The 12866-nt window shown below is 39.6% G+C and overlaps 1 protein-coding gene across 2 annotated transcripts in view; it reads left to right on the top strand.

Moving 5' to 3' along the window:
- Positions 1 to 12866, top strand: part of ASTN1 (astrotactin 1) — a 469489-nt gene that overhangs the window by 352210 nt on the left and 104413 nt on the right. For both annotated transcript variants that reach the window (XM_043964036.1, XM_043964035.1), the window contains exon 12: positions 2934 to 3100. In XM_043964036.1, coding sequence (XP_043819971.1) covers positions 2934 to 3100 — 167 coding nt within the window. The remainder of the gene's footprint in view (positions 1 to 2933; positions 3101 to 12866) is intronic.

The following is a 12866-nucleotide window of genomic DNA, read 5'->3' as shown; positions in this document are numbered from 1 at the left end:
AAGAATAAACAGTGAAAATCATTAAACACTTTTATTCCCTGACCTCCACTAAGAACCTTTATGGTCACTGTAGAAACAAAATCAGCATGGAAACAGGAGGCATGAGTATATGAAGCTTCTTTTGTTGCTATTTGCTTCTTTTTCCTAAGTGGATTCTTGTAATTGGGTTCCAGTTTATGAAGGTCTTAATGTATGAGCCCTTCTCATCTAAGATAAAACCTTCCAGTTAAGGCTTATCTTACTCTTATTTATTTATCTTACTACTCCAAATAAAGAATGGAAGATGATGAAGCTTCTAGATTGGACGGTGAGGAAGAGACATGGTCAAGCTGAAAGCAGATTCTAGTACCCTGGAAGGATCTGAGCTTGTTCTGGAGATGTTCCTGTAATGAATCAAGCTGATAAGATTCTTGGGGTGGGTAGAAGAAAAAGAAAAGACAGAAATCCAACTAAGTTGAAAAGATATGGAATTCTGACTGTTGGTTGAGATGGTTAGTTTCCAACAGCATTGTATAGAAGTATGGCAAAAGATGTTTCCTCATCAGCAAAATTCCCAGAGTACCCATGCTAGGTGAGTGAAAGGAAAGGCTTGGATAGGTTTTGACAAGATTAGTTCAGGCAAGTCTTTTAGGAAATGCCCATGACCTTCAATATAGTGCATTTAATCCTGTTGTATCCTTGCCCATTCTAGGACCCTCTATTCAAGCCTTGGCAGCTGCACCATGGTAACGCCAAATTTCCTTCTGGTAACACATCTGGCCAAACAGCTGAATGGCCAACAAAGTGGATGGGTTGGGAGCAAAAGGAACATGGGATGGAACTCCCAGCTGCCTCATTTGCTTGTTTACCATCATCTGGAACATCTGGGTTTGCACAGCAAGGCAGCCTCATGAAACCTCCTGAAGGGCCGTCACCTTCCAACACTCCAGCTGGCACAGTGGGGAAGAAGGGGATGGACCAGGCTGGGAGCCTAGTAAACCCACAGGGGTGCCATTTGTTTGGGAAATTGTAGAGTTAGTGTCAGCAAACATCATGCATCCCATTGTGATCTTCGATCAGGGTGATGAGAGGGAGGGAAGGCATGTTCTAAGAGGCACACCTGCTGCAGCTTCAGGCTGCTGGGCTGGTACATTTGGCAGTAAGGGGATAGAGTAAGCTGATTGCGCAGAGGTTAATGAAGATTTTTAATCCCCTTACTAGGATACTTTAAAAAGTATTCATCACAAAAGAAATTCGAGGGGAAAGCTAGGACAATGAGGATGACATTCTACCACGATCTGTTCAAAAAACTGGAATCCACTCTCTCATACAATATAGTATTAAGAACTGAAATCTATGCTTTCCAAACTGCATTCCTCAAAACCCTAGGATGCCTCAATATGGAGATGGAGGCTCCATGAGAAAAATATCAATGACAATGGTATTTTCCCTCTAAAACATTAAATACAAAATTATGATGAGATCAATATACTACTTCTGGAAGGATTAAAATACACTCAATTTCCTCTATTTTGCTCCTAACACCTCCCAATATCTTTGTTCCTAGGGGTATTTCCAAGCACTTAAACATCTTTAAACCAGTATTTATAAGCATCATCCGTATAATTGAGTCCCCAAAGTGTTCCGTGACCAAATTAATTTGACAAATATTGATGGACATTTATATAGGGCTTTTCAGTTACCAGTCACTTTTTGGAGGGATCCTCACAACAATCTTTTAAGCTGTGCAGTGTAAGCATCATCCCTAATTTACAGATATTTAAAAATTTCTCAGAGAAGTCTATTGATTACTCAAGGATAACACAGCTAATGAGTGATAGTCAGATCTTGAGTCATCCAACTCCAACAACTGTGTTGTTAATGAGTCATTTTTTTCAGTCACTTCCAGCTCTCTGTGACCCCATTTGAGATTTTCTTAGTAGACATACTAGAGTGGTTTGCATTTTCTTCTCCAGATCATTTTACAGATGAGGAAACTGAGACAAAGAGGGTTAAGGGTCTTGCCCAGGGTCACACAGTTAGTAAGTATCTGAGGATGGATTTGAACTCAGGTTATCCTGACTCTAGGCCCAGTATTCTATCCATTGCTGTCCCTCCCCGCTCCCCCCCACCCCGCTGCTCCCCAACACCTGTGTACTTTACATTATATCAGAATGCCTCATCCATTCTTCAGTGAGGTCACTTTTTATTTCCTTTTGACCCAGGAAGCATTTGCCTCTTTTTAGAAAGAAGTCAAAGAAAGAGGGCTGAAAGCTTTATTCCATTTGCCTCCTGGCATATTTCTCTCCTGGCCTGAAGGATCATTTTAGAGTTGGTAATGTCACATGGGCACCTGTGGGGTTTCACATTTGGTGATGTCTTGTCCTGCCTCCTCTCCAAAGCAGCCAAGTGGCCTCTCCAAGGTCACGTGAAAAGTCAACTATTTCCAGAAGTCTTGAGTTGTCCTCACTTGCCCCTGTATACTCATTCTAACTATGCACTAAACGTTGACAAAGTACTTTGGACATGAAAAGGGTCCAATGAGTGCTTGGCCTAAACAGCAGCACAGCCCTAAGGAAGCCCTGCTAATGCATTTTAATTCTGGCCCATCACACCCACTGTTCTGCTAGCTTCGGGCCCAACCAGCATGCCTCACCCACACTGCTTTGCTACAATACCTCCTTCCTTCACAACCCCTTCTATGTAGCCAAAAAGGAACAGTTATAATGCAAATGTGTGTGATCAATTGCCCAGAGAGAAGAAACAGTATGGCACAGAGGGTCACAAGCCTTTAAAGGGAGTCTAGTCCAGTAAGAAGTTCATGAATGAATTTCCGATGCTAATGATTTTGTGCCCTGCTATTAAAAATAGTTGCCTGTGGTTAAACTTTGGGAGCTAGAGTGTTCAGATCACTGTTTCAGCTGGGTTGTGTGGATGCTTTTTGATTGTGACAGTGCCCATCAGGACTCAGCCCCATGAAGGATGGTACCGGTTGCTACGATCGCCACATCGGGGTTGACTGCTCAGATGGATTCAATGGGGGCTGTGAACAGCTATGTCTTCAGCAAATGGCTCCCTTCCCAGATGATCCTTTGCTATATAACATCCTCATGTTCTGTGGGTGAGTATATTCAGAACCAGTCTGCATTCTTTAACTCAACTGAACATTTATTGAATGCCTATGGTGAGCAAGCACTATGTTAGGAACTCAGTATGTAAAAATACATAAAACAGCTTCTGACCACCAGGGGTTTGTAATATCGTAGTTTACCTTTATTAGTAGCAGAGAGGTGTAAATAAGTCATTGTTCTATCATGAAAGAAGGAATTGGATTTGGGGACCTTTCTACTTTCATCTCCTCCTGTCAGAGAAAGGATGTGAAGAAAAGGGAGGACTTGAATAAGAAGAAAAACATGATGGTGATTTGAAGGGGTTAGGTTAGTTACATAAGTCAGAGACCAAATGTGAGGAAGAGAAATTTGGCAACATTTTGGGAGAAATTAAGGAACAATTTCTAGGAGCAGCTACTCTTACAGAAACTACTTTTGGGTTGAAAGAAGAGCAGGATAGAGGGCAAATAGTATGTGTATAAAAGAATTAAGGGGGTTTGAAAAGGATCAAGGAGGATTGTGGTGTCTGAAGAGATAAACTCAGAAAGGAAAAGAAGAAAGTGGTTGGTAAAATAGGGCAATGGTAAGAAAAGGTAAATGGAACAATTAGGGGACAAAGAAAATTTGGCAAGGTATATCTGTGGATAAGATGAAAGAGAAAGGAAATTGGTGTGAATCTGAAGTAGATCTGGGTATGGCATTACTGGACCTGAGGAAAGGAAGTTGAGTGGTGTTGAATAAATAGTTGTTACGATGTGATAATAGGGTATAACATTATTAAAAATATATGTTTGTGGTTGAAGTATGAATATGAGTTCAAATGCTGCCTTGAACCCAAGTTACTATGTGACCCTTGACCAAATTATTTAACTTCTGTCTGTCTCAGTTTCCTCATCTGCAAAATGGGAATAATAAAAGCATCTACCTCTCAGGGACAGGTAAGTGGTACAGTAGACAGAGCAGTGGATGACTTGAATTCAAATCCATCCTCAGACACTTACTAGTTGTGTGACCCTGGGAAAGACACTTAACCCTGTTTTTCCTCATCTGTGAAATGATCTGGAGAAGGAAATGACACACCACACCAGTATGCTTGCCAAGAATGCCACAAAAGGGGGCACAAAGATTTGGACATGACTAAAAATGACTGAACGTTGGGGGCAGCTAGGTGGCACTGGCCCTGGATTCAGGAGGATGTGAGTTCAAATCCAGGCTCAGACACTTGACACTTAATAGCTGTGTGACCCTGGATGAGTCACTTAACCCTCATTGCCTCTCCCACCCAAAAATAAAAAAGAATTGAAAATGACTGAACATGAATGCAGATAAAATGAGATAATCATTGTAAAGAGTTTTTGCAAACCTTGAAGTGCTACATAATAATAATAAAGTTATCTGTGTTCTAAGCATAGGTTGATTGCCTTCCTGGTAGGCAAAGATATTCAAAGAATGACTCTCCATACCTCAGTTTGTAAGGGATGCTGAAAGAAGGTTTCAATGAGGGAAAAAAAGGAGAGGAGGGAGACTTGACCCTTACCAGAATGCCAGAGAATAGAAGACTGTCATACAGAGGAACAAGAGAAAAAAGAGACAAGCTGTAAAAAAAGAACCTGAAAAATAGATCTGAGGCTCTTTCTGCAGAGTCCACTGAGGTAGCTGGGAGGGAAGAGAGACCTGAATGTTTTCACTGCTCAGATGAGCTGGTTGTCCCCAACTACCATAATTCCAGTAATATGAGGAGCATCAGACCTGGTCATCTACCAGGCTGCATGTCCTAAGATGTTCCATCCACAGTTACTGCCCTCCAACCTTCGCATGTACCCTAAGGACCTTGGGGCATTGCTATCTACTTTTAGGGCTTTAGAGTCTTTACATCTTCCCTACAATTGATCTCTATTACACACGTGTCTCCCCCAGTTAGAATGTGAGTTTCTAGAGAACAAGGGATATCTTGCTTTTTTTGGTTTATATCCCCATCATTTAACACAGTGCTTGGCACATAGTATACACTTAATAAATGTTTTTTTTTTCATCTCATTCATTTATTGCTTCCATTCGCATATTCAGAATTTCATTCTTGAGCATCTCCTCTTTTTCTTGGACTAACTTCTCCTTTAGTTCATAGCCCTGACCTTTCTTTCCTCTGAATCCTTTAAAATCTGCCTTCCTAAAATCTGGGCTATATGTTCATACTACATAGAGATTTCCTCTACTTCTCTGTAACAAATTTTAGCAGGAAGTAGTTACTTCCCCTCAGGGTTCCCATCATTTCCATCCCAACAACCAGCTCTTTTAGTAAGAGTCAGTTCCAGAAGAGAATTTTCTCCCTTTCCTCTTCCCCTTTCTCCTCATTTATTTGTTCAGGAGAAGGGAGCTGGACACTCTAAGGAGGAAAAGCTGCTTGTCCTATGAAGACTGATATAGTAGATACCCAGAAGTTGTCAGGTATGAAAATATACAGTAAGGGGAAGAGGAAGTAGAGACAAGTTGTAAAAAATCAGTGATTTCCTGCTCAGGGGGTGTGTTATGGAGGGAGCTATTTCTCAACCTAATGTCAACAATAGAGAGCTCTGTTGCCTTCCCAGGGCATGTATCCAAGACATAACAGACATCTTCCCAAGACTATTAAAATGAATGACAATTACCTAGTTTTCATGATTTTGCATGTACACAAATGACACTGCTAGAAGGAACCTAAAAATTGTTGTCAATGATTAAGAAGTCTGGGGCAAGAAATTGAAGACCTTAGGCAGATGGGTTGTATTTTCTTCAATGTTCTTCAATGATGGAGAGGAATGCAAAAGAGGAAAAAAAATGAGAAGTAGACAGCTAGCTAGGAAGGTGGTGTCAAATGATATTTAGATTTTTGGACTATGGCTTAAAATATAGGTATAATAGATCCCTGACCAGAGACAGGATACAGCTAAAAATGATTGATGGGTATGTTCTTGCCAGGTGTCCTGCACATATAAAGAGCTTTAAATGAAAATTTTGAAAGGATGGAAGAGGGAGAAGAGTACCTAGATACTGTATGTATATACACACACATACACATGTATACACATATATGTGTGTGTATAAGTGTATGCATGTATATATATGTATATACAAATAAAACTATATGTACCATCTACCTATGTATATCATCTATATATCTGTATCTATATCTTTATCTCACACAAGTTAGATACCATGGAGAATAGCTACAAAAAATAGCAGTTGATATACCCAGAAGTTAGCAGCAGAAGATATCCAAGAAAGGATTCAGTAGTAAAACCCAAGGCCTCAAATATCTATATGTAAATGCCCAGAATTTAAGCCAAAAAAGAAGAGGAACTAGAGAAAGGCACAGATGGCATGATCATCAAATTTGCAGATGACAAGAAGTTGGGAGGGATAGCTAACATGGTAGATAACAGTCAGGATCCAAAAGGATCTAAACAAGATAGAGCATTGGGATGAATCTAATCAAATGAAATTCAATAGGGTTGAATGGAAGAATTTGTACTTGGTACAATATAGGAAGAAGCATGGTTAGACAGCAATTGTTCTGAAAAGGATCTGGTTGTTTTAATGGACAACATGTTCTATATGGGTCAGCAGTATAATGTGGGAGCCAAAAAATCTAATGGACAGCACTGAAAGGCAAGACTTTCATGAATAGGGAAGTGATAGTTCCATTGTATCCTGCTTTTCTCAGATTCCATCTTGAGTACTGTGTTCATTTCTTTTTTTTTTTTTTTGGAGGGGGTGGGGGGGGCAATGAGGGTTAAGTGACTTTCCCAGGGTCACACAGCTAGTACATGTCAAGGGTCTGAGGCCAGATTTGAACTCATGTCCTCCTGAATCCAGGGCCAGTGCTTTTTCCACTGTGCCACCTAGCTGCCCCCATTATTTTCATTTCTATATCCATTGAGATTTAAGAAGGAAATTAGTCAGCTGAGGAGTTTCCAGGAGAGGGCATTGAGGAAGATGAAGAGCCTGGGAGAAGGAACTGGAAATGTTTAGCCTGGAAAAGAGAAGATTCAGTGGGGACATGAAAACCATCTTCATGTATTTGAAGGGCTTTTAATTGATGGAGGGATTAATTAGACTTATTTGTTCATTTCTAGAAAAGAGAACTAGCAGAAATGAGTAGAAATTGAAAAAAAGATGAATTTACATTTGTTGTCAGAAAAACAAAACAAAACACCAGAAAACTTCCTAACAATCAGAGCTATCCTGAAGTGGAATGGACTGCCTCGAGAGGTGGTGGGTCTCCCTCTCCACTTCGAAAGTATTCAAACAGAATTTAATTTTTCTAATGTCCCTTCTAGCTTTTGATACTATTCAATTAAGAGAAGGAAAAAAAAGATTAAAAGCCTACCAGGCGAATGGCATTCTCCTAGGTTCTGAGATTAAAAGGAATAAAAAGAAAGAAAGAAAAAGAGAGGAAATAACCCTTGTCTTCAAGGAGCTTATGACTTACTGCTGGATAGTGATTTATAATTTGAAAAGCATTTTTCTGATTAAAAACAAAACAAAACTATCTTCATCCCCATCTGGCAAATGTTGAATACAGAGCTCAAAGAGGTGAAGTTATATTTTCGTATTTTTGTTGATCAGTCATTTCTTACCTCCTTGTGACCCCCTTTTGGGGGATTTCTTGGCAAAGATACTGGTGGCATTTGCCATTTTCCTTCTCCAGCTCATTTTACAGATGAGAAACTGAGGCAAACCGGGTTCAAGGATTTGCACAGTCATATAGTTAGTGACTGTCTGAGGTCAGATTTGAACTTAGGTAATCCTGACTCCAAGCCCAGTGCTCTATCCATTGTACCACCTAGCTGAGCCAGAAGTCAATTTCTAAACATTGTCTCATTCCACTCTATCACACTCTATATATGATATCCATAAGCATCTGGGTCACATGCTGGTGAGCAAATCAGGTTATAAGGAGATGCATCATAGGAACAAGCTGGTATTAACCCTCTCCATTATCTTCTTTTTTTTTTTTTTCTTGGTGAGGCAATTGGGATTAAGTGACTTGCCCAGAGTCACACAGCTAGTAAGTGTTAAGTGTCTGAGGCCGGATTTGAACTCAGGTACTCCTGAATTCAGGACCGGTACTTTATCCACTGCGCCGTCTAGCTGCCCCTCCATTATCTTCTAGGACCTCAAGTCGAGGCTTTCTTGCTGCTAGTGTTCTACCTGGAAATCTTTTTTGTTCCATCTAGGCAGTCTCATTAACTTAAAGGGAAGACCAAAGTTGAGAGCTGAGAATATATGACTGTAGAGCTGTGAGCGATGTTAGTCCAGCAGTCTCCTTTTGGAGATGAGGAAAGGGACTAAGCCCTCTGATTCCACATCCAATATGCTGTTCACAGCATCCCTCCCAGAGCATCCCAGACTCTAGGATCTTGTCATCTAAGAGCTAGAAAAGACATTAGAGATCATCTAGTTTAAACCCAGGCCCCAGGATTCATTTACTCTTCAAGAAGCTGGCAATTACACTCAATTCTTACCTATTCATCTCGAAAAAGCATTGTCCAAAAGCAAACAAGGGCATCTGTGGGAGTGGGACCATACAGGTAAATATTTTCCAATGAGTTCCTGAATTTCTTGGGCCAGCCCTTTCATATTAATCACAATTTGTACTTAACATTTTTCAAAGTCCTTTTCAGTTATGTTATTCTTAACTTTGGCCCTTATTACAATCCCATGAGGGAGGGGCAGCTAAGTGGCGCAGTGGATAGAGCACCAGCCCTGGAGTCAGGAGGACCCGAGTTCAAATCCAGCCTCAGACACTTAACACTTACTAGCTTTGTGACCCTGGACAAGTCACTTAACCCCAATTGCCTCACAAAAAATAAAATAAAATAAAAACCAAACAAACAAATAAAACAAAACAAAAGAAACAAGCCCATGAGGGAGCCAGGTAAGCAAGATGAAGAAAACATGTCTCAGAGAAGTTAAATGACTTGCCCAAGACCATATAGTTGGTAAATGGCAGTTTTAGGATTAAATTCCTTGGCTTCTACCTCCGTTTTTCAATGCTCATCTCTCTTAAAATGATTCCACTATAAATTGGAGAAATGCTCCCTCTGCTGGTGACCAGGTTGTGGTAGTGGTGGTGTGGTGGTGGTGGTGGTGGTGGCAATTTTGTATAATTAACAAAAGGCAATCTGTACTGAATTTTTCACAAAGGACCCAGTCATTGCAGAACTCCCATAGTAAGGTTATATTTTATGGAAAACAGGTACATATGTTAGAACAGTGGGTTGGAGTCAGAGCAGAAAATGTCAATGATATAAAGGTTGCATTTGGTCTCAACTGTAGCATGACTCTCTGAGATATGGAAGGGGAGCATCTGTCTAGAAAGATGCTTGAAACCAGACAGAACAATATGCTATCATTCTTTATGGCATGGATATAAGGGTGTGCTGAAAATCCAATTGGTTTGTGAGTGCCATCGTGAAATTTTCAGTGTGAGTGTTCACACCCCAGAAATCAGCAATCATTACAATCAAGGTTGATTTATTGTTTTGTTAATTGTCTAGACTTAAGAACGTGTTACTAATTCAAATAAAATTTAAATGTGCATACATTGTTTTTCTACTGTTAAGCATTTATCAGCAAATCCTTTCATAGATAACTTTTTAGGAATCTCCCAATGTGAACAGATAATGACCTAAGCCACCTGGATTTTGAGGGTCTAAATAAAGGTAGGTCGACACTCAAAGAGATTAAGCTTGATGGGCAGGAATATAAAAGCACAGTTGTTCATCATCATTCAATGCATCATCATAGCAATATACCATTTGTATGGCAAAGATTGATAGCAGTGTGCCTGGCTTGGCAAGATTTGTGTAGGTTAAAGAAATAAACTCACCTTTGCCTTAGAAATAGAAACCACTGTATTTTATTCACATACTGAACTTTGCTTTTCTGAAACAATAATTCCATTAATCCTTTAGCTGCACAGAACACTTTATAGCTACCCAGAACTTGCATTTAGCATCACCTTCTTTTATCTTCTTACTAACCCTAGGAAATAGGTGGCGAATTATTGTTATCCCTCTTACACAGAAGAGAAAAATAAGAGGCCCAAGAAAATCTAAGAGAAATAGCTGAGGTCATCTTGCAAGGACTTGCAAGAAGACCCCAGGTCTTCTGACTCAAAGCCTAGAACTCATTCCAACACAACAGTACCCTGCTTTGAGTGAGACATCAGCAACCAAACTAGATGATATCTAAAATCATGTGGTTGACAGGGTATAAATGTCAGAGAGTACAATCAGATGCAGGCCATTCCCCTGCATTAGAAATGGAAATTGGTGTTAATAATGAAGAGCCTGAGGCATTTGCAAGATGCCAAAGTACTTTTGAGTCAAGAAAAAGTTAAATTGTGTTCAATATCGTTTTAGTTTTATGAGTATTTTATTGTGTTCTGACACTGAAAATTAGAAATCTGTGTATGATAGATAGTGTACCCATAAAAGTATGATTGGGATTAGAATGTAAGTTCCTTGAGAGCAGGGTCTATTTTGTTTTTATATCCTACCTGGCACATTTCTGACACATAGTTGGTGCTTAGTAAATATTTGATGGTGGATTAATGACTTCTAATGTCCCTTCCAACTCTGAGGTCCTGAATTGGAACTGGAATACTTCATTCTACACTGGGTACATGAGGGATTATTGTGTATGTGTATGTGTGTATCACATATGTCACATTTGCTTTGTTATGAGCCCACCTTTAAAGTTAAGCTAAGTCATTTAATTGATGTTGGTTTCAGTCCACTTACATTAGATCTAAGCAGTCTCTCATCAAATATAAATATAGGGAGGTGGGGTTTCAAACACTTATAATACAAAGATGAGACTTCAACTTCTCTTCACTGTTTGCTTAACATTCTAATGAGTTTAGATGCATTAAGAAATTTCCAGCCTTCAGAAATGATGTGATTCTTTCCACAAGAAACATATAAGCCGCATAGAAAGTAGAATCAAAACTATGTAGAAAACATTTTCACTTAGATAATGGAGTACAGTATACATGTTCACACATATTTGTTCATGCAAGTAAACACAGATATATCACAAGGTGAGTTAAACAGAAAAGTGGTTATCATCCAAAGAGTAATTAGTATATTTTTCACATGACCCCCAACATGATTGTTAGATGTATGGCTCAAAAGATAGTCCTCCAGGGCAGCTAGGTGGCCCATTGGATAAAGCACCGGCCCTGGATTCAGGAGGACCTGAGTTAAAATCTGGCCTCAGACACCTAACACTTACTAGCTGTGTGACCCTGGACAAGTCGCTTAACCCCAATTGCCTCACCAAAAAAAAAAAAAAAAAAAAAGGATAGTACTCCAACAGAAGAGGCCTGCAGTTTCACAGTGGGAGAAAATGGGTGGAGTTCCCCTCTTGCCCCCTGTGTGGTTAGCAAGGAAAGTGAGGCAGCCTGAAAACAATTGTACAACATGGCTGATGGAAGCAAGTCAATCAGTTAACTAACATTTTTCAGGCACACACTATGTGCCAGACACAGTGCTAAGCACTAGGGATGCAAAGAAAGGCAAAATACAGGCCCTGCCCTAGAGGAGCTCACACTGTAAAGGAATAGTCCACATAGGAAGGCAGTGCCTCCCCACATATAGTTGTGCCTTATAGGACCATACCTTTAGAGTTTCAAAGGACCTGCAGCTGGGGAAACTGAGAGCTATAGAGATTAAATGATAGGTCCAAAGTCACACAGGTAGTAAATGACAGAGCAGAAGTATGAACTTAGATTGTCTGCCCTGAAGTCCTCAATTCTTTGTCACTACTCCATGGTCGTTCTTGTTATGAAAGTAATTAGAGACATAGTTAGACCTCTATTGCCAGCTGTAATATTTTAGGCTTTTAACCAGAGCTCAGCTTCCTTTTTTAGAAACATTAATGCTATTTCTAAAAGGTAATGCTTTTGAACTTCACAAAATGTGTGTGATTTATAAGCATCTTAAATTTTCTGGCTAGCTGGCCTCTGCCACCTTCCTATATTTTCATAATTACAAAGAAGTAATTCATACTTCAGCTAACAAATGAATATCCTTCATAATACAACTGGAAACATGACAGTAATAAACAGATTTGCTAATAGTTAATCCCTCTTTACAGGCATTAGCCTTAGTACATATTTAGGGTAACATGCACCCAATTAGGAGGAGAGCCATTAGACAGTTCTGGATTGTGTATGTGCAGTTTATAATATGTGAATATGTATACCAGCATGTATTTAGATCAAGAAGACTCCTTGAAGGTGAGAATTAATTTCAATTGATCTTGTTTTGGGACACAAAAGATAATACATTCTTCCCATCACCCAGCTAGCCCATAGATCAAATTAGTACAATGAAATGATACCTTGAGCACTGTGTCATCCCATACTTAGTCGGCCTAGATTGCCTTCCATGCCTGCAATATCTGCCAACCCTTTCTGGGAGTCTTTTGCCTTAAGATTACTACTTCTACTACTACTACCACCACCACTACTACCACTGTTACCGCCTTTACTATCACTACTACCACTACCAACCACTAGTACTACTACTACACTACTAGAAATAGTAATAGTAATGATAATAATAATAATACTAATAACATTTATAGTACACTTTAAGATTTTCAAAGTGCTTTACATGTTATCTCACTGTATCCTCACAACAACCCTATGAAGTAGGTGATATCTCCATTTTACAGAAAAGGAAATTGAGGTTAGAAAAAGTTAAATGACTTACCCAGAGTCACACA

This window comes from Dromiciops gliroides, chromosome 4 (assembly GCF_019393635.1).
Source record: "Dromiciops gliroides isolate mDroGli1 chromosome 4, mDroGli1.pri, whole genome shotgun sequence".
In the NCBI taxonomy this organism is placed as follows: Eukaryota; Metazoa; Chordata; class Mammalia; order Microbiotheria; family Microbiotheriidae; genus Dromiciops; species Dromiciops gliroides.
This window is presented reverse-complemented; position numbering and strand designations above follow the sequence as displayed.